Source organism: Hyperolius riggenbachi, chromosome 4, assembly GCF_040937935.1.
Source record: "Hyperolius riggenbachi isolate aHypRig1 chromosome 4, aHypRig1.pri, whole genome shotgun sequence".
Classification (NCBI taxonomy): Eukaryota; Metazoa; Chordata; class Amphibia; order Anura; family Hyperoliidae; genus Hyperolius; species Hyperolius riggenbachi.
Window position 1 is genome coordinate 65,656,085 of NC_090649.1, and position 22,816 is coordinate 65,678,900.

Consider the following 22,816-nt stretch of genomic DNA (forward strand, 5'->3'; position numbering starts at 1 on the left):
AGCGGTGTACTACTATTCCCAGCAGACACAGAACAGTAAACAGAATGCTATATAGTGTGGCTGAGCGAGCGGTGTACCACTATTCCCAGCAGACACAAAACAGTAAACAGAATGCTATATAGTGTGGCTGAGCGAGCGGTGTACCACTATTCCCAGCAGACACAGAACAGTAAACAGAATGCTATATAGTGTGGCTGAGCGAGCAGTGTACCACTATTCCCAGCAGACACAGAACAGTGAACAGAATGCTATATAATGTGGCTGAGCGAGGTACACAGAGTGGCAGTAAACAGAATGCTATATAGTGTGGCTGAGCGAGCGGTGTACTACTGTTCCCAGCAGCAACACAATGACAGGGGGGACCCTGGCTAGCGTGGCTGGAGCGCGAACTACCCTGCCTGCCTACCCAAAGCTAAACCCACAGACAAATGGCGGAGATATGACGTGGTTCGGGTATTTATTTACCCGAACCACGTGACAGTTCGGCCAATCAGAGCGCGTTCGGGTCCGAACCACGTGACCCGTTCGGCCAATCACAGCGCTAGCCGAACGTTCGGGGAACGTTCGGCCATGCGCTCTTAGTTCGGCCATGTGGCCAAACGGTTTGGCCGAGCACCGTCAGGTGTTCGGCCGAACTCGAACATCACCCGAACAGGGTGATGTTCTGCAGAACCCGAACAGTGGTGAACACTGTTCGCCCAACACTAGTATGAATATTGAATACTACTCTATTGCAGCCGCCTGGCCTGCCAATACATATGTTAATTGATGAAATGTATTCTCATTGTTTGTTGCAGCCACTAGAAACAGGCACCATGTCTTTACTAGTGATGATCGAACACCTAGATGTTCGGGTTTGGTTAGGTTCGGCTGACGTCATCCAGCCCGCCTGCCCCCTCCCACCACCAGGGGGCACCGGTCCTCCCGAGAGCCGGCCTGAACACCCCCCCCCCCCCCCTCTGCTACCACCGACCGCCGGGATGATGTCAGCCGAACCTAACCGAGCCCGAACATCTAGGTGTTCGATCATCACTAGTCTTTACATCACTGGGTCCTTCCTGCAAAGCAGCAAGACCTGAACTGACTGGATTTTTACTTATCGGAAGCTTGGCTGAGTCGCATTTCATTGCATATGCACGGCTTGGCCACGCGCTCACCCCCTTGCACTCCCACAGTTGGGAGCGTTCTGTACTTGCAAAGTAGTTCTGTGCAGGCACAGAACACTCCCGGCCATGGGAGCAGCAATGGGTGCGCATTTACGGCCAAACACGAGCTTTAGGGCCATTCAGCAGGGACAGGAGCCAACTGGTGAGACAGCGAGGGATGAGCTTAAGGAAGCCCCAGGTAAGTATGAAACCTGAGATGCTTCTTGTCTCAGGTACCCTTTAACACATCCATCTTTCCCTCCTTGGGTGTTTACTACACAACTAGTATAGCTGTTTGGCTTGGTTATCCCACTATACACAGTTTGCTGTGAGCAGATTTGTGGAATACAGTATGGGCAGTATGGTGGCGTAGTGGTCAGCACTCTCGCGGTTTTACACCCCTGCCTTTAGTATAGTATGGTATAGTCAGAGGCTTACTTCTTCTTAGGTAAATATTTGATTTAATTCCATGAGCTTTGGCTCAGGTACACTTTAAAGCAACATGGTCACTGGATCCCCGGGTTCGAATCCCAGCCAGGGCACTATCTGCAGAGAGTTTGTATGTTCTCTACGTGTTGGTGTTGGCTTCCTCCAGGGACTCCGGTTTCCTCCCATATCCCAAAAACATACAGATCCTTTCATTGGCTTCCTGCTAAGTTGGCACTAGACTGCGATACTACATACACTACAGAATACATACATAGACATGACTATGGTAGGGATTAGATTTTGAGCCCCTCTAAGTGACAAGACAATATACTCTGTACAGCACTGCATTTTATCTATTTTTATCCTTCTGGCGCCTCTGTAACATTGGTTACTGCAGAAGATATTGGTGCTATATAAATACTAAATGATAATAATTTTACCAACAAAAGAGCACTGCAATCATTTAAAAGATATGATATTATCTTAAAGATTTTACCGAGTGAGAATGGTAGGAAGGCCTCGTTCTTCTTGAACTTCCCTTCCGAGTCAAGGAAGTTTTCTGGGTAAAACTCGTCTGGCTTTGCAAAGAAGGCCTTATCCCTGAGGACAGAGGACAGCACTGCAATAACTACAGTGTCCTGTGGGAAAACAAAACACGGTCATATGACTTATGTATATAGTCTGTTGTCTGTGTGTTTACAGGTTTAAAAATAGTCCTTAAAGCAAACCTAAAGTGAAAATAAACTTATGAAATGAAGTAATATTTTCTCTTGAAACTTTGGCCATAGAAACAAACGAGGGTGGTGAAAAACACTTACCTTTGGAAAGGTGTATCCTCTGAAAGTGACATCTGTAGCAGTTGTGCGCGGTATACTCAGGGGTATAATATCACCAAATCGCTGAACCTCATGAAGGACGGCATGAGTATACGGCATCTGCTTCCTGTGCTCAAACTGGGGCTGTGCCGATCCAATCACTCTGTCAATTTCATCATGGACTTTTCCTGTTTAAAGTGAGGTCAAGAAAAACTTTTATCATCTCTCTCCTCAGGGCTGGCACTTCCGTAGGGGCAAACAGGGCAATTGCCCAAGGCCCCAGAGCTGACTGATGGACCAAGTCTTCCTCTCAAGTGAGTTCCCCACCAAGGCCCTGTGAGCTAACCTGTCTGGCCAATGTGTGCCTTCATCAGTCTGTGCGCTTCCCCCCATCCCCACCTCTTTATGACCCGGCAGCAAGTGGCAGGCTAGTATACATTGATTAATTCTACCAGTGATTTAGGTAGTAATCAGCAGGTTCTCGTTGTAGGTCAGCAGGCCTGGATTTACATCACAGGAGCCTATAGGCACAGATGTCCTGGCACCTTATACTTCACCTTCCATGACCCTGAAAACACCAAATCGCACCGCAAGTTTGCTGGCTGGCCCAGATATCACTTCTGTGAAATATAGCAAATTTATTGGCATGTCTCGCACACTACATGTTATGGGCAGAGCCCTTCATCAGGTGTGACGCCTTACATAATCACCAGCAATGTATCTACTTCTTTGTAGGCAGTCCTCACTTAGGTACTGCAACTCAGGTGGGGTTGTACCATTTAACCCTATTCACACAAGTGTTACATCATCCAATATTACCTGCATGTATCTTGAATTCACTACTAACAAAGTCTCATCCTAATCTCCGGAGAGGCTGTATCAGGGTAAACAAAATCTGACATTAAACCTTTAACCCCTTCCCAACCGCCTAACACGGGAAGGTGGCAGCCCCACGGCCGCCTAACGCCGGAAGGCATCAAGACCGGTGGGTGAAGATTAGAGGGGATTGCTTGGTGATGTATGCGCATCACATGCTTTAGTTACGTAGCTCTACTCTGAGATAAGCCTGCAAGCCCATGATCGCAGCTAGCAGGCTTTTAGAAGGAGAAAAACTTTATTTTTCCCCATCTATGCACAGCGCTATAAGGGGGCAGCTTTGTGACAAAGCTGTCCCCTCAAGTGGCCCACAATGTGATCCCCTCTCATAGGCTGATGCCTCAACTGGTTAAAGTCCAACTAAAAGTCCCAAAAAAGAGAAGTGTGTGAGACATGTCACTACATTGAATGCAAGTTCCAGCCAGTGGACTGCCTCCTTCTACTTGCTATACTTCTCAGAGTACGGGTTGGTAGGAGTGGTGTACCTACCTCAAGGACTGGCACCGGAAATTGCTCTCCCAACCGGGATTGTGCATTTCCAAGACCGTGTGATACAGTGGTTTTCAGCTCAACTTCTGCTATAGTTCCCTTGCCTGTCATAGGTAGCTACAAGTAGGTACCCTCAGTATTAAAGTAGAATAAAACTCTGACATAATATTCAATAAAAATGTGTTTTCCTGCTTTTAATTACCCATACAGTTACCATATTTGCTTTGTGCACAAGTAATATTGCCTGTTTACGAATTACAAGTTCCCAAAGTACAGTTTATCTGCTCTGAAAGCTGCCATTGCATTTTATTCATAGCTGCTAAAAAAATTAATTATATATTAAAATCTTCTAGTGAGCTCTCCTCAACATTGTGCATGCTTGAAGCACAGAAAGCTTGTTTGCATCTTAAGAATGTAACAACTGTTGTAAACAAAAGATTAAATCTTATCTCCTCTATAGATGCAGATTATAAGCTAAAGGGGCTTTCCAGTGCAGAGCAAAGTGCTGTGTTTAACTGTTTGAATACTGTTCTGCTACAATTTGTTTTTCTGGTAGTAGGTTTAAAGCTGTAAGTAATCCTTTAAAACAAAAAGAAATGCTGAGTTTCAGACCACTTTAAGTAGCTAGAGGTGCCCCAGACGGAAGGGAGTTTATGTCAGTGGAATACCAAGACCCGGATGATTAACCACTCATTTATGACTTTAGGTTAAATCCTGCCCAGTAGGTCAGTGTTAATAGGAATATTCTGGTTGCAGGCAGGTAATTATTTCTAGACTCTACTGGAAGGTTGGTAGTGGTCAGTAAAATCTAGTGGTGGGTAGGTATTGAACCATAGATTCTAGTGGTGGGTTAGTAGTGAGCCATACATTCTAGTGGTGCATAAGTAGTTATCAGTAGAATTTAGAGGCAGGCAAGTATTAATCAGCAGATTCTAGAGGCAGGCTGGTAGTAATAGTTAAATTCTAGCCATCGGTAAAATCCATCCATCCAGTCCATCAAGTAGTGATGGTTAGTCAGGCATCTGGTGAAAGGTAGTAGATCACAAGCAGTGATAGACAGTGTGCTGACAAGCAGTAGGTAGTGGTTGACAAGCAATGGGAGAAGGACAAGTAAGAGGTGCAACGTAGCGGCGGATGCTTGGATGCAGTGAGTGTGAAGCAACAGTAAATGCCATGTGTTACTGGAGAAGCAGGGGCGTAGCAATATGGGATGCAGAGGTAGCGACTGCATCGGGGCCTTTGGGCCAGAGGGGCCCCGAAGGGCCCTCCCTCAACTACAGTGTTAGCTCTCTATTGGTCCTGTGCTCATAATAGTCACTCTATAGATACTTTGAATAGTGGTAATCATTAACAAACTGTTCCCCATCCCCTTCTTGCACCTCTGACACTGTGGTTGTCCTTGGCAGGTTTTGGTGCGCCATATCAATTGCTATGTATAGAGTGCTTGGGGGGCCCATTGTAAAACTTGCATCGGGGCCCACAGCTCCTTAGCTATGCCACTGTGGAGAAGTGCAGAGGGTGCCAAGGTCCAGAGAGTGCTAAGATGCCATTGTCCAGATTATGCTAAGTTGTCATAGTTTCTAGGATGCAGTGGGCGTCAAGGTACAGTGGCTGCTGAGGTGCAGTGGGTATTAATGTGCCAATGTCCAGTTTAAGCTCTGGTTTGTGCTAAGTTGCACTGAGTTCTAAGTAGTAAGGGGTGCTAAGTAGTAGTGGTTGCAAAGTTGCAGTGATTGCTACACAATACTTGGTGCAAAATTGAAGTAAGTGTGAGCAATATGGAGTGCCAAGCTGCAGTAGGTGTGAAGCAGTAGTTGGTGTCAAGTTGCAGGGGGTGCAAAGTAGTGCTGGGTATCATGTGGTACTGGGTAAAGGTTATGGGGGGTACTGGGTGCCATGTATGTGCTAGCTGTGGGCTATGTGCCTGCTTGGTCTGGTCTCATTCAGTGCTAGGTGAAGATTATGGAGGGTACTGGGGGCCATATGGGAGTTGGGTGTAGGCTATGTGGGTGCAGGATGTCATGTGGAGATAAGCGAAGGCTATGGGAATGGGTGGGGATACTAGATGCCATGATGGTGCTGGTGTGGTGTGGGCTGTATGGGTGCTGAATATGTAGCAGCAGGTTATGGGAGGTACTGGCCATTAGAGATGGCCCGAACTGGTCGCCGGTAATCAGCATTTTGCAAACATTGGCTGTTCGCATTCGCGGTGAATTGAGAACATTTGGCATGTTTAATTCGCCCCCTGTACATCATCATTAAGCTAACCTTTGAACCCTTACCTCACAGTCAGCAGACACATGGCAGCCAATCAGCTAGCACCCCTTCCTGGACCCCCCCCCCCATCAAAAAGCAGTTGCAGCAGCTGTATTGGATCAATTTTCTGCTGGCTGCCAGGGATGAGCAGAAACTACGCCAGTGCGAATTTACGCATCGTAGTTCGCATCTACGCATCGTAGTTCATAGGCGAAGTTTCAAACCTACGCTTACGAATTTACGCGTAGCGAAGTACCGCTACGCGTAGCTTACGCCCACTATGCGTAGTTAACATGGGTATTGCGTAGTGAACTACGAATGCGTTACTCGCGTCTAATTTTCCGCATGCGATTGTATGCTTACAAATTTACGCATGGAAAGGGGAATGTACGCATAGAAGGGTTCCCAGCATATGCATTTCTAAAGAAATTAATGCGTACAATTTTCTGCATACGGGCATAAGTATCCGCATACAATACGCTTCGCACTACGCGTAATTGCGTACATTAACGCGTATTCTACGAAATGCATACGAAGCGAATATTTGTTTTCGAAGCCATAGTTTGGCGAAGCGTAATTGCGTAAAACTACGCGTATTTCCAGCGTAGCGAAGTTGGCTGACTACGACCATCCCTGCTGGCTGCTGACTGTTAGTGAGAGCAGGGTCAGAGTTGCTGCAGATAGGTGGGGAAAGTATTATCTAGGCCTGTGTTCTTGTTAATCACTTGCTGTGACAGCACTTCAGACAGCCCTTTTGAGGGCTAGCACATCGGTCTCCTGTGATTTTTTTGTGTGTGACACTCCACAGCCCACTAACACCCAGAGCTGTGTGCACGCTAATGCTGTTGCCTCATTAAGTTGCAGGCACAGAAACACTCAGCGCATTATTATTTCACTGTATTCTGATTGTACTATTGTATCTCTCTGTGTGAAACACTCCACAGCCCACTGACACCCAGAGCTGTGCACAGAGCCGGATTAAGGCTAAATGGGGCCCTAAGCAAAGTAACTGATTTGGGCCCCCCCATCATGTCGTAATAGAATCAGAAGATGCAGCTGCACAGCAACATGCCACACACACCGGGGCAGCCGAGCTACTGGTTGCTATGGGCAACAGCCCGCTTTCCTCTGTGGGTGCACAATGCAGGGAATAGCAGCGGCAAAATGCAAAGTGAGAGATGAATGGCTGGGACATTTGCACTCAGGGGCTGGGGCACCCCTGTGAAGAGGGCACCAGATATCAAAGCAGCAGCACTTTCCCCCTGCATCTCCAGCCTGGCAATAGCAGAAAGCTCTGGACACCGCCAAACCGGAAGCCGTTCCCCAGACAGAATTACATAACCACCCCCACCACCGAACAACCGATTTCCTGTCAAACTAGACAGACACCATGCAGCCTCCATCCCAGTGAATACGATAGTCCAGCAGAGAAGGTAGCCGCAGCGGGGGAGAATGACAGCACCAGATGACTCACATTCACCTATTGCAATCCAAGCAATAGAGGTCCCGTCATCCGGAGCCCATCTGTCTTCTCTAGAGGGCTGCCGCTCTGTTACTACTACTATTACTACTTCCTACTTCCTGTCTGATCTGAGAATCAGGAAGTTGAGAGCGAGCGGCTGCACTGTAGAAGAGACAAATGGGTTTCAGATGACGGGATCTCTATCGCTTGGATCATGGATAGGTGAGTGAGCGTTTTGCCATCTGCTGCTATCATTCTTGCTGCAGCTGTGGTTCTCTGGGGGAAGGGAGGGAGGGAGTGGGCAGCGGCGGAGCACACAGTAGCAGGAAGTGGACCTAGGAGGAGAGCCTGGCTCTGAAGACAATCAGCAGTACACAGCATCATTTGACAAGACAAGACAAATAACATTTATATCGCGCTTTTCTCCTGGCGGACTCAAAGCGCCAGAGCTGAAGCCACTAGGACGCGCCCTATAGGCAGTAGCAGTGTTAGAGAGACTTGCCTAAGGTCTCCTACTGAATAGGTGCTGGCTTACTGAACAGCCAGAGCAGAGATTCGAACCCTGGTCTCCTGTGTCAGAGGCAGAGCCCTTAAAGGGACTCCAAGCAGTGCCTGTGGGTATGCCTTTAAGCATACCCACAACTAATTAATTACATGCTCATACCTACCAACATGATGTTTGTAATTATATCCCCTGGGTTCCTTATATTTCATTGCATTGTGCTGAATCGAGTTGCCGAATTTGGAGAAATGTCGTCCTGTGTAATACAATGTAACTATGGAAAGATGCATATCATTTTGAAGCTCTCTTTCTCCTCTTTCCAATGATAGATAAACTGCCACCCTACGCCTTTTAGTTTTCGCTATTTTCGTGATCGAAATTGTCATGGCCGCGATTTCGATCCCGATAATAGCGAAAACTAAAAGGCATAGGGCGGCGTTTTATATATCATTGGAAAGAGGAGAAAGAGAGCTTTAAAATGATATGCATCTTTCCATAGTTACTGCACTGCTCAGAGTCCCTTTAACCATTATACCATTCAGCCACCGCTGACAGGATGCCAGCGAGGGCTGGTTTATGTGCTGATGGGGCCCCTTTGACTCTGAATGGGGCCCCAAGCGACTGCTTTTGTTGCCTGATCGGTAATCCGGCCCTGAGCTGTGCATAATGTGATTTCTGCCCATTAAGTTTTAAAACCTGACTCTGCGTCAACTCCGTAATGTTTGGTGACACTTTTGACATGGATCCCCTCCAGCATGCCGCAGTCCAGGTGTTAGACCCTTTGAAACAACTTTTTCATCACGTTTGTGGCCTGAAACAGTCTTTGCAGGTTTTTAAAATTTGCCTGCCAATTGAAGTCTATGGCAGTTCACCAGCTGCGCCTGCTCACGAACATTTTGCAAAAGTTTGTGAACAACAAATTCTATGTTTACATCTCTACTGGCCATGTGTGTGGGGGTTAATGGGTGACATGAGGATAGGGAAGGTTAATGAGTGCCATGTGGCACGATCTAAGGGAGGTTACAGTTAGATGGTGCATACTTACATTTTTCTAGTGGATGGCTGCCCCTGGTACCTAGTGTCAAAAAGGAGCAATGGCAGGCAGAATTTCTTTCATTCCTCACCTTCTTACACGCGGATCTCCTCCCTCCAAGGGCGTAACAATAAACGCTGTGAGGGATGCAGCCACAGGGGGGCCCAGAAGTTGCAGGGGGTCCCATGGGGGGAGAAGTTTCTTTTCCCTGTCCAGAGAGACTTACAACTACGGAGAGAAAAAAACGTTCTGCTCTCTGCACAATTGTTCTAATGACTGCATTTGCTCAGCCATTGATAACGAATCATGCAAAGTTTTGCAGACAAAAATTTGTAGACAGTCCCTATTCAGTCTGCAGCAGGCTCTTGTGTACAGCCCCCAGCCCCCAATTTCTCTATCCCTCCATAAGTGCTGTGTACTGTAGTGATGCTGGAGAAGGCTGCAGAGTCAATTTTGCTCCATCAGAGATGGACAGAGTGAATGTAATAAGCTGGGGCTGGGAGCACACTGGTCTGTCAGTTTTCTTTATGAGTTTTCTGCACACCATGTGTGTCAGTATGTGTGGAAACATGCACGTTTTATCACAGAAGGTAAAATGTAATTGAGAAAATTTAACATTTAAGTGTGCCCTTGCCAACTGAATAACATTGGTTCTCAGCTTACCTGTGCAGAAAGCAGGGGGAGGGGGTGTGATGTATGGTATTTATTATTCTTGCTAAATGTATTTTTTTCCTGCTGTGATCTGTATATTGTCTTGTTGGTTTTAGCTTGCTGGAGTTTCTATTGTTCTGTCTGCTAGCAGACATGTCCTTGTCTTCTCTGTTTACCAAATAGACAATGATCTGACTGCTTTCTGCTGGACCACACAGCTCCTGGAGCAGGGAATTGTCTGTATCTACTGAATGGTCTGGGAGCAAGGCGTCTCCAGGTAGATACAGGGGCAAACCCAGGATTTTCAAGGAGGGGGGTTCCTGAAAGGTCTCTTACGGCAAGCCGCACACTACCGCGCATGCGTCTGCCCACTAAATACACACAATGCGCAGTGTTTCCCTTCAAAATACACATGATGCAGTAGTGTTTCACCAAAATGTATATAATGTGGCAGTGATTAGGTAGCCAGATCACCCCCCTTTATTATGGATAACGAAATTACCCCCTCCCTTTAGTATAAGTGACCAGATGACCCCCCCATTTATCTCACAGGTAGCGAGAGGAGCCTCCTCTCCCCCCATCCTCCCATTTACAGTATATGTAGCTAGATGATCCCCAGGTAGGATAGGTAACCACATGATTCCTATTTACAGTATATAGCCAGATGACTCCCCGTTCAGTACATTCCCCCTTGTATTTCACCAGATCCCCCTTGTATCTACTCAAAAAAAATATAGCCAGTGTATATACGCAGATCCCTTGTATATAGCCAGTGTATACAGTCAGATCTTCCTTGTATATAGCCAGTATATGTAGCCAGATCCTCCCTGTATATAGCCAGGGTATATAGCCAGATCCCCTTGTATATAGCCAGTGTATATAGTCATATTCCCCCTGCATATAGCCAGATCCCCTTTGTATATTGCCAGTGTATATAGTCATATTCCCCCTGTATATAGCCAGAACCCCTTTGTATATAGCCAGTGTACATAGTCATATTCCCCCTGCATATAGCCAGATCCCCTTTGTATATAGCCAGTGTACATAGTCATATTCCCCCTGCATATAGCCAGATCCCCTGTGTATATAGCCAGTGTACATAGTCATATTCCCCCTGCATATAGCCAGATCCCCTTTGTATATAGCCAGTGTACATAGTCATATTCCCCCTGCATATAGCCAGATCTCCTTTGTATATAGCCAGTGTACATAGTCATATTCCCCCTGCATATAGCCAGATCCCCTTTGTATATTGCCAGTGTATATAGTCATATTCCCCCTGTATATAGCCAGAACCCCTTTGTATATAGCCAGTGTACATAGTCATATTCCCCCTGCATATAGCCAGATCCCCTTTGTATATAGCCAGTGTACATAGTCATATTCCCCCTGCATATAGCCAGATCCCCTTTGTATATAGCCAGTGTACATAGTCATATTCCCCCTGCATATAGCCAGATCCCCTTTGTATATAGCCAGTGTACATAGTCATATTCCCCCTGCATATAGCCAGATCTCCTTTGTATATAGCCAGTGTACATAGTCATATTCCCCCTGCATATAGCCAGATCCCCTTTGTATATAGCCAGTGTATATAGTCATATTCCCCCTGCATATAGCCAGATCTCCTTTTTATATAGCCAGTGCATATAGTCATATTCCCCCTGCATATAGCCAGATCCTCTTTGTATATAGCCAGTGTACATAGTCATATTCCCCCTGCATATAGCCAGATCTCCTTTTTATATAGCCAGTGCATATAGTCAGATCCACGTGTATATAGCCAGTTTCCCACTTGTATCTAGCCAGTGTATATCATCAGATCCCCCTGTAGCTAGCCAGCATATATAGTCAGATCCTGTAGAGGTGACACAGGGGAAAGAGAGAGAGAGACAGGGAGATATCAGGTTTGGGGGGAGGGGGGCAGGAGAGATGACTACTTAGAATCCTCCTGGCAGCCACAGACAAGTGAGGTTACAATAAACAAGTCAGGACCTCACACAGTACAAATATCAGCCTTCATAACAATGCTCAGTACAACTGATCTCTGCAATAGCAGACTGCCCTGTACACTATTATCATTGTGATCAGTATTGCAAGGGATAGTGACACCTCACCTCACTATCAAGGGATAGTGACACTTTGCAAGGTCCTTGTGAAACTTTCAGAAACACAGCAATGGACAACACACAAGTATATGTCCCCCCTCCCCCCCTCCACACACACACACCTTCTCTCTGATGCCATGTTAGAACTGGAGCCCGTACATCTGGCATCAGTCTCTCCTCTGCTCCTCACTCTGCTGCTGGGCAGCAGCATGTCACACAGCATGTCACTGCAGCCAGAGCTAGAAGCTCACTTTCAAATTGGTCTCTGCAGCCGGGAAAAGATAGAGGGCGGGGCAGAGCCTGCATCCTAATGGAAGCAGAGTGCTGGGGAAACATGAGTAGAGTCCTGCACAGTGCACACAAGCCTGGACTGTTTTTGTGCTAAAGAGCCCTGGTGCCTGGAGCTGACTCCTCCACTCTCTCACCTCTGTACGGCTGTCACAGGCACAGCCCCCTGCAGTGCTGACATCCTCCCTCTGCGAGTGCTTCCGCTCTCTCTCTCCAGCCGGTACTAAAGATTTATTGTCGGCTGGTGAGGACAGTGTGTCCTTACGCTGTGGAAAAATAGTTCCTATTCACCTGCCTGCCTCTGCCTTGTGGAACTGAGGGGGGATTAGGGCGAAGGCTGATGGGGTAGAGGAGTACTAAGGGGAAATTTTAAAGTAAAAAAAAAGACTATAGCAGCCAGGATTAGCCCTGCAGCAGGGGGGGGGGGGTTCTGGGCATCGGTAACCCCCCCCCTGGGTACGCCACTGAGATAGGATCCTGGATCTGCCATATAAGGTCAGGGACTTGGAGCTTTTGGTGTGAGCCAGTGAAGGGGACAGCAAGCTATGTCGTTTCTCCAATTCCCTGGATCCAATAGTCACAGCAGTGAATAAATCCAATTGCCTGTATATGGAATAATGGATTAATTGCCTGGACTTTACCTTTGGACTTCTTGGACTGTTTTTTGAGTTCTCTATCTGCGGACACTACAGATGATGGTAGCTCTGCTTATGCTGCTGTTATTTAAGTTTTGTTTTGCTGGAATAGTAGTGTTGGTGGAATAATAAACACCTGGATCCTTTCCATAACAGCCTTTGCCAGTTTCCTATGCTATATATCATCACAGGGGGCCCCATCCAAAGTTTTGCCGGAGGGCCCAGTGATTCTAGTTACGCCCCTGCCTCCCCCATAACAATGAGCAGTGTTGCGGTCGAAAGGGTGGAGTCATCTACTCCCACCTCCTTTTGATTGGTCCATCAGAAGGAGGCAGGAGGCAGGCACAGGGCCAGGATATGTGCTCAGCTTGTCTCCTGCAGGTTTGTACCGTGAGAGATAGGAATTAGCATGGGATCATGACAACGTAGTGGGTCCCTTACGTAGGACAGGGCTGCAGGTGATTGCCTGAGTGTCTGCCCATTAACCTCCCTGGTGTTATGATTATTTCCAGATTTGGGTTCTAAAAGCCATAACATTTTTTCACAAGCTTTTAGACCCTAAAAACAAGAAGAAAAACATATTACAGAGAGGTCTGCAGCAGCTCCTGCATGAAACTCTCTCAGGCACGGGATTACCACCCTCTTCTGTGGCTTTCCTTCCCGAGACTCTGGATTACTGCTAAGGAGGTTAATTAAAACACCCCTGCCTAGATAGGACGCATGGGACATGCAGAACAGAGTATTGCTTTACTATGGGCCTGTTCAGTCCACTTTTTCTGTTAAGCTAACACAATGGAGAACATTCATGATATTTACAGACAACGGATGTGTTGCTGTTCAGTTGATAGTATAACACCCATCTGCCCCGGAGTCACAGCAATGGGCCTCTGGAGAGGTACAGTGTATCCACTGTATAAGGCAGGAAGTCCATTTGTCAGAATCATGTGTTGATTTCAATGGCTTTCTCAGGAATCATACATCATTTGCATCCATTCACATTTTCCATTTGCGTTTTTGCCATGATTTAAAATCGGACGGCATTTTGCTTTTTCTTCTACGCCACATGCGTTCCTGTTTGCATCTGAAATATTGTGGATGATCACAGAAAAGCATGTGCGGAAAATGCAAACGCAGACCCCCAAAAATAATCGCAACATTTCCAACACAGGTGCACTCCCAGTCTTAGGATACACTACTGGTCTGGCTGGCTCCATCATAGTATGAGCCCAGTCTGGAACCCCTAGGTGGATGCTGCCGTGTCACCACATGCCACCCTCGTCTCACCGGTGCCTCTGTGCACAAGACTGGATTTCTGGAGAGGCCCTGAAGGCCCGGGCCTTGGGTGGCTGCACCCTGAGTGAGCACCTGAACATGAAAGAGGGGATGCTGCATATGAAAGAGGAGGCTGAAAGTGGGGAGCAACGCATGAAAAAGGGAAATTGATGCTTAACCTCCTTGGCGGTAACCCCGTGTGTGACACGGGGTAAGCCGCCGGAGGGTGCCGCTCAGGCCCTGCTGGGCCGATTTTCATAATTTTTGTTTTGCTGGACGCAGCTAGCACTTTGCTAGCTGCGCCAGCACTCTGATCGCCGCCGGCCCCTGCCCGATCGCCGCTATCTGCTGCGGCGCGCCCCCCCCCCCCCCTCCAGACCCCAGCGCTGCCTGGCCAATCAGTGCCAGGCAGCGCCGAGGGGTGGCCCGGGACTCCCAATGACGTCCCGACGTCAATGACGTCGGTGACGTCATCCCGCCCCGTCGCCATGGCGACGGGGGAAGCCCTCCAGGAAATCCCGTTCTATGAACGGGATTTCCTGATCGGAGATCGCCGAAGGCGATCGAAGCGGGCGGGGGGATGCCGCTCAGCAGCGGCTATCATGTAGCGAGCCCTCGGCTCGCTACATGATTAAAAAAAATTTTTTTTTTTAAAAAACTGCTGCGCTCCCTCCTGGCGGTATTTTTCATACCGCCAAGGAGGTTAAGGAAGCTGTTTGTGAGTAAGAGGGGCTTACACATGGATGATACACATGGAAGAGGGAGATGCACATGCAATGGGCGGGGCACTGCTGCACATGAAAGCAGAGCCATAACATACTTGGCCTAGGGGCACAAAAAATACAATTCCAGCCTTGCTTATGCTGCACATAACTAAGGCCTTGTTTCCACTTGTGCGTTTTGTGTCAGATTTTTCTCTCAGAAAATTTGCATTGATTTTGCAACTAATGTTAGTGAATGGGGCTGTTTCCATTCAATGCGAATTTTCGTACGTGTTCATAGTTACATAGTTACATAGTTACATAGTTATTTTGGTTGAAAAAAGACATACGTCCATCCAAGTACAACACCAGCCTGCTCCCTCACATATCCCTGTTGATCCAGAGGAAGGCGAAAAAACCCTTACAAGGCATGGTCCAATTATCCCCAAAAGGGAAAAATTCCTTCCCGACTCCAGATAGCAATCAGATAAAATCCCTGGATCAACATCATTCGTATGCGTGAATGATGCGTGTTCGTATGCGTGAAAAAAATCTGAGGTCCTGTATCATTTTTTCAGACATCGCGTACGATTCGCGTACAATGCTTTATATAGGCAATACAAATTTCCGCGTTATTTACCCGAAAATTCACATTAGATCCATGGTTACAGGAAGTTATCAGCAGTCATGACTAAGCTGTTGCTAGGCAGATTACGTTATATTTAACTAATGCAAATTGTCGCGCATGAAAATTTGCATAAAAATGCGTGACAATTTACATGTGAATTTTCACCAATCAGAAAAATCTTATACGATTTTTTGCAAGCGAAAATGTCATGCTACAGTGGAAACGTAGCCTTACTGGAATGCCCAAATGACCGTTTAGTTTAATTGCAGTCTAGTTGGACTCGTCAATACTGATTTCTTATTACTTACTTTGTATTTCAGGGTATTTCATCATTAGCAGGAGAGCCCAGCGCAGAGTGGTGGAGATGGTCTCCGTCCCAGCAAGAAAAAGGTCAGACACAAGCACCAGCAGGTTGTCATCGTGGAAGTACACAGTAGATTGTGGCTTCTCCTGCATAAACACAAATGGAAATAAAACATACGTGGGAAATAATTATCCTATATAATCACCTCTAGCAATAACGAAGAATCTCAGTTTGGTTTAGCAAGGAGTTTTGAAAATCTTGCAGCAGATTTGGCTGCGTGAATTACCAGCTGCTTGTTGTAGCTTTTTAGAAAAATCATATGATGATCAACTGAGCTGTTACTGGATACATTAAAGTGTACTTGAGATGGGGCCATGTAAAAAATCTATACATACCTGGGGCTTTCTCCAGCCCCCCCCCCCCCCCCCCCGGGCATTAGTACTGCACAGGGGCAGAACGCTCCTAGCGGCATGAACGCAGCGGGAGCTAGGGATGATCGGAAAGAGGAATTTCCTTTCCGCCGGAATTCCGGAATTCCGCCAACGGTAAATTCCGTAACGTTACATTTCCGTGGAATTTTGCGGATTTCCGCATTCCGGCAGAAAAATGAAAGTAATCGCAATTGAAACCCAGTTTATGCTAAATGGTAGCCCATGGGACCTAGTGGCTGTTCCACCGGTCATTTTTTTGTTTTTCTTGATTTTTTTTTCTTAATTTTTTTTTCTTTTGTTGGCAGCAGGAGGTGTCGCTTAAGCCATAGGACCTAGCGGTGGTCCCATGGCGGTCGTTTTGGCACCGCAGGAGCTGTCGCCTAAGTCATGGGATCTAGCGGTGGTCCCTTGGCGGTGGTTTTGGCGCCGCAGGAAGTGTCGCTTAAGCCATGGGACCTAGCGGTGGTCCCATGGCGGTGGTTTTGGTGCCGCAGGTGGTGTTGCGTAAGCTTTGGGACCTGGCGGTGGTTCCATGGCGGTGCTCTTGGCGCCGCAGGAGGTGTCACGTAAGCTTTGGGACCTGGCGGTGGTTCCATGGCGGTCATTTTGGCGCCGCAGGAGGTGTCGCTTAAGCCATGGGACCTAGCAGAATTCCGCGGAATGCGGTGAGCATCCCTAGCGGGAGCGTGCGTATGGCCAGGTCATGCATGCGCAGTTGTCCCTGGACAGGAGGACTGTCTAGGGCCAATTGTGGATGAACGGGGAGTCAGAGGAGGACAGCATGGGGTTGATCAGACTGGAAGGGGCTGAAGGAAGCCCTGTGTGTCTTCGAAATGGACCTAATTTGATTATTTCCTTTTAAGCGATACCAGTTACCTAGCAGTCCTGCTGATCTTCTGCCTCAAATAGTTTTAGCCATAGACACTGAACAAGCATGCAGCAGATCAGGTGTTTCTGACATTATTGTCAGATGTGACAAAATTATCTGCATGCTTGTTTCTGGTGTTATTCAGACCCTACTGCAGCCATTAGACCAGCTAGGCTGCCAAGCAACTGGTATTGTTTAAAAGGAAATACATATGGCAGCCTCCATATTCTTCTCACTACAGTTGTCCTTTACAAGCCTAACCATTACCACCAGACTAAGGTAAATTGAAATTTAACTTGACTGTCATTTACCCAAACCTTAAACTGATATTTTTGTAGCACAAACCTAAACTGGCCTTGAAAATAATAATATCTTACTCTCCTCAGTCCTGCCAAAATCCATGCTGATATCCTTGTTTCTGGTGCCACAATGATAGCAGCAGATGAAAGCTTTATCATCAATTTCTCTGAAATTAAACACTAAAGAAGCAGCGATTAGGGATGTCGCAAAAAAAACAAAATTTTGGTTCGTATATGCAAACGTTTGCGAACTATACTATACTATACTATACTATACTATACTATACTATACTATACTATGTGCAACAATCACTTCAAAATACAGACCATGCCAGTGAGGCCTTATGCAGGGCAGTAGTGGATACTAGATGCCAGTGGTGGTGGTGGTGAAGGATTATTGGGTTATCTAGTCGGTGCACTACTAGGACCAGCAGACCTGTCTCTAACAGCTAACATGTTGTCAGAATCCGCTCTGCTGGACTTGATTCCCTGGACTGCTTTGTTTCCTATGCAACTTGCATAGTTCAGTCCAGGGAAAACAGTCCTTTCTGTCAGTTTGAAAGGCTGACTGATTTGCATCCACTTGTCATGCAAATTGCTTGTCTGCTTCCTTTGGAGGTTTCTAGTATAAATGTCATTTCCTCCCAGAATTCCTCGCTCGACATAGTTCCTCAGTAGGGAAACTTACCTTAGAGCCTCAGCATCTTGTTACTATGTTCTAGTGTAGTTAATTATTGGGGAGTGCTCCTTGCACTCCTATTTAGTGCAGTCAGATTTGAGTTATAATGTCTGTGCGATTGTACTGTCGCCAGCGGAGGCTGACAGTGAATCGTTCTGTCCTGTTCTTAGATCGCATTCGCCCTAGCGTTAGAGGCGGTGGATCTTTCTTGTCTGAACCTTGGAGTATAACCTTAGCTTCGGTTGCTACTGGTTACTCCTTCTGTCTGTCTTGTCTGGAATGAACGCTTTCTGTTGTCTGGTGTGAGGCAACCGATTAGCAAGCGTTCGCGTTATCTGTTTGTTTTCTTTCTCCGTGTTCATATGTTAGTCAGGGTTGGAACGTTTTGCCACTGTTGCGCTTATCGTACGGTGGCCGTACAGTTAACGTGTTTTGTCTCGGTTGCGCATATCGTGCGGGGACCGAGTTTAGCTAGTTCATTTGTTATTTTCCTTGGCATTCAGGTTGTGGTTATTTGCTGTGCTTTTCTTACTCAGTTCACCCTCTGTCTTTGCTCTATCTTTTGTTGCTGATAGCAATCGCCTCTCTTGCGATTAGCTTTCTTACTCTGGTCTGTTCTGATGTGATATGTCTACCGTCACTGGGTGGCGACTAGATTGGTAGACATTCACATAGTCTGTCTCTGTTCTTGCTTTCTTTTGAGTTGCTACTTTGTTGCCCAGTCTTGCTTAATCGTACAATTCCAATCTGGCATCTGTGGCTGTACAGAGGACTTATCCCTCTGTACTCCACAGCTTCACCTGCTGGTTGGAATTCTCCTCTACAAATCTATACTGGGTACTTTGCTTCTGTGACTGTGGCGATTCCCTTCTGCTTCAGCGGCACACGTGGCGTGTGCTGACTTTGGAAATCGCCCGCAGATCGTTACACATGTTCACTGGACACACAGAACTGCAATATAACAATAGCAATAAATGGAAAATCAGCACATTGAAGGGTTATTGGGTGAACTACCATAACACTAGCAGCACTGACTGCACCTGTTTCCAACAGCTAAAGTGCACTGTGTGGACACACTAAACAACAATATCACAAGAAAAAAACACAGCCCTCAGAAGTGCTATTGGTTAATGTAGATAGTAAATTGGTACTATAGCAGCATGAAACTGCACTGCAAACACAGAACACAGGCCTCACTAACGCTTTCCCTATCTGCAGCACAGCAAAGTTCTCTCCTAGCACAGTAGCCAAATGCAGACTGCAAAATGACTATCGTGCTGGCATTTTTATAGTGGCTGGAGGGTGTGGTCCAGGAGTGAGGGATAGTTGATTGGCTGCCATGTGTCTATTGACTCTGGGGTGAGAGGTCAAATTTTGTCTCTATGATGATGTATGGGGGGCAGGTCGAACACGCCATGTGCTCGCCTGCAGACGCGAACACAATCACATGTTGTTTGATATAAACTGCCTGCCGACTAACAGTTTGGGCCATGTCTAGCAGTCATGAGCGAAAATGCCAATATTCTTTTTGCATTAATTTTCGAAAAAATGTTCAATTTGATTTTTGGAGCGAAAATTCCACAAAAAACTTTATTTTCCATGCTTTTTGCACATTTTTGCAGTAAAGGTATCAATTTTTTTGTGGTTTTGTGGTAAAAATTGTTGTGGTAAAAGCTATTTTTGTGAAAATTTCTTGAAATTGAAAATGACTTTGGCAAAAATTTGCAAGCAACACTGTAAAGAAGTGAAGGAAGCTGTACCTCTTTTTGCTTAGCTAGGAAGGCATCAAAAATGGTCCTCTGGTCATTGATGTCCAGTTCCTGCTTCTGGTTAGAGATGACCTCCTTTACGAGATCTTCCATCTTTTGAAAGTTTTCAAAAAGAGTTTGATGTCTGCCAGGGAGTAAGCCAACCACTGAGGGAAAACTGTTGTAAAGCTGAAAGAAAATACATACAAAATAGCTATGATAAGCATCACATGTACACTAATGATATAACCTGTTAGTAGTATGTGAATCTGAAGTGAAATACCAAATTGCATGATCAAAATAAAATGTGCATCTTTAGTGATAATTAGTGCTCTAATTAGGACATGCCTGCACTCCTTTGTTTTATAGTGGAACAGAACATTGTCTACAGCACAACCTTGGGCAAAAACCACACTTATGGAAATTGTGCGTGTGTCCCTGCAGACGGGAAGCGGTCATAGTACAAACTATGGAGAGCCCCATGCTTCTGCTTGCCTCTGGAGTCTAGAATGTTTAGAAGGGATGAGCGGCGCCAGCGGGACAGGTGAGCGGTGATGGGTACGGGCGGACGTGATCAACACAGGAGTGGACATGCAGATGCGGAAAGGCAAAGTAAAAATGTTGTATGCAGATGCAGAATGGACAGAAAGCATCTGCCTCGTGGATGCATTTACTATTTCCATTCTGCATCCGCTCAAGTGTGAACCAACACAAACTGATACTGGGGGCACCTATACCTGGCTAACTTATAAAGGAGCACCTATACCTGGCAAAACCAATACCGGGCACCTATACCTGGCTAACTGATATTGGGATACCTATGCCCGACTACCTATCCTGGAGACACCTATTCCTGGCTAACCTATACTGGGGCACCTATACCCAGCTAACCGATACTGGGCACCTATACCTGGCTAACTGATATTGGGATACCTATACCCGACTACCTATACTGGGGACACCTATACCTGGCCAACCTATACTGGGGCACCTATACCCAGCTAAACGATACTGGGCACCTATACCTGGTTAACTGATATTGGGATACCTATGCCCGACTACCTATACTGGGGACACCTATACCTGGCTAACCTATACTGGGGAACCTATACCCAGCTAACCAATACTGGGCACCTATACCTGGCTAACTGATATTGGGATACCTATGCCCGACTACCTATACTGGGGACACCTATACCTGGCTAACCTATACTGGGGCACCTATACCCAGCTAACCGATACTGGGCACCTATACCTGGCTAACTGATATTGGGATACCTATGCCCGACTACCTATACTGGGAACACCTATACCTGGCTAACCTATACTGGGGCACCTATACCCAGCTAATCGATACTGGGCACCTATACCTGGCTAACCTATACTGAGAGCATCTATACCTTTACTGAAGTACAGTGGGCGGCATTGCAGGAAGTGAAGTAGCGAGTGGTAGAACGCAAGGAAGTAAGTGAGTAATAGCTTACCCGCTCCCTGCCAGATCTAAATTTAGCAATAATAGCTGGAAAGGGGAGCGCGGACCGGGGAGCCGCAGGCGAGGGAGGGGGGGTCGGACCCTCCTCCCCTCTGCTGTGCCCACTGCTCCTCCTTTCTGGCTGCTAGCCCCTCCAGGCTACCTATAGCGGGAGGGGGGCATCCTCACAGTTTGTCTCAGGGGACAAAATGTCTAGGACCGGCCCTGGGGACACTTATACCTGGCAACCTATGCTGGAGACAATTATACCTGGCTAGCTATACTGGGGGCATCTATACCTGGCTAAAACTGGCATGCTCCTCACACACACCTCCATTACACATCTCCTTACAGAGATTGGGCTCCAACTGTCTCACAGATTAGGAAAAAAAACGGCACCACCCAACATCCTCAAACTCCACCTCCCAAACTGTCAGTTTCATGATTGGTAGCTCCGTTTATGCATCATGCATCTCTATCTTTGTCTTTTAAGGTGACCTAACAGGGAAGGAAGACCAGAAGGTGTCAAATAAAGAAACACTGCACAGCCAGCCTCCTGCCTTTTACATGGTAGCAAACTAAGTAAAAAAAAACTAGGGATGGGACGAATCCACAATTTTTTCGAATCCGAATCCGAATCTGAAAAGGTTCTCGAATATCTCGAACCTTTCGAATCCCGAATCTAACGAATCCTGCACATAAGAATTGTGCGATCCGTGGTATAGTTGCCCGCAGTATAGGTAGCGAGGTAAAGGTGCCTTCAGTATAGCTAGCTAGGTATGGGTGCCTTCAATATTGGTAGCTTTCAGTATAGGTAGCAAGGTATAGGGGCCTGCAGTATAGGTAGCAAGGTATATGGGCCTTCAGTATAGGTAGCAGGGTATAGGCCTTCAGTATAGGTAGCAGGGTATATAGGCCTTCAGTATAGGTAGCAGGGTATATGGGCCTTCAGTATAGGTAGCAGGGTATATGGGCCTTCAGTATAGGTAGCAGGGTATATGGGCCTTCAGTATAGGTAGCAGGGTATATGGGCCTTCAGTATAGGTAGCAGGGTATATGGGCCTTCAGTATAGGTAGCAGGGTATATGGGCCTTCAGTATAGGTAGCAGGGTATATAGGCCTTCAGTATAGGTAGCAGGGTATATAGACCTTCAGTATAGGTAGCAGGGTATATGGGCCTTCAGTATAGGTAGCAGGGTATATGGGCCTTCAGTATAGGTAACAGGGTATATAGAGGCCTTAATTATAGGTAGGTATGTAGGTAGGTATAGGGGCCTTTAGGTAGGTAAAGGAACCTTCAGTATAGGTAGCAGGGTATAGGGCCTTAAGTATAGGTAGGTATGTAGGTAGGTATAGGGGCCTTTAGGTAGGTAGGTATAGGGGCCTTTAGGTAGGTAGGTAGGTAGGTACGTACGTATAGGGGGCCTTTAGGTAGGTATAGTGGCCTGTAGGTAGGTAGGTATAGTGGCCAGTAGGTAGGTAGGTATAGTGTCCTGTAGGTAGGTAGGTAGTTAAAGGGACCTTCAGTATAGGTAGCAGGGTATAGGGCCTTAAGTATAGGTAGGTATGTAGGTAGGTAGGTATAGGGGCCTTTAGGTAGGTAGGTATAGGGGCCTTTAGGTAGGTAGGCACGTATAGGGGGCCTTTAGGTAGGTATAGGGGTCTTTAGGTAGGTAGGTAGGTAGGTATAGAGGCCTGTAGGTAGGTATAGGGGCCTTTAGGTAGG

The 22,816-nt window shown here is 46.7% G+C and overlaps 1 protein-coding gene across 3 annotated transcripts in view; it reads right to left on the minus strand.

Annotated features, from left to right (window-relative positions):
• Positions 1 to 22,816, minus strand: part of LOC137571258 (cytochrome P450 2G1-like) — a 179,754-nt gene that overhangs the window by 62,461 nt on the left and 94,477 nt on the right. For all 3 annotated transcript variants that reach the window (XM_068280136.1, XM_068280134.1, XM_068280135.1), the window contains 4 exons: positions 19,632 to 19,808; positions 15,599 to 15,740; positions 2,393 to 2,577; positions 2,071 to 2,212 (listed from right to left, as the gene is read on the minus strand). In XM_068280136.1, the coding sequence (XP_068136237.1) occupies positions 2,071 to 2,212; positions 2,393 to 2,577; positions 15,599 to 15,740; positions 19,632 to 19,808 (646 nt within the window). The remainder of the gene's footprint in view (positions 1 to 2,070; positions 2,213 to 2,392; positions 2,578 to 15,598; positions 15,741 to 19,631; positions 19,809 to 22,816) is intronic.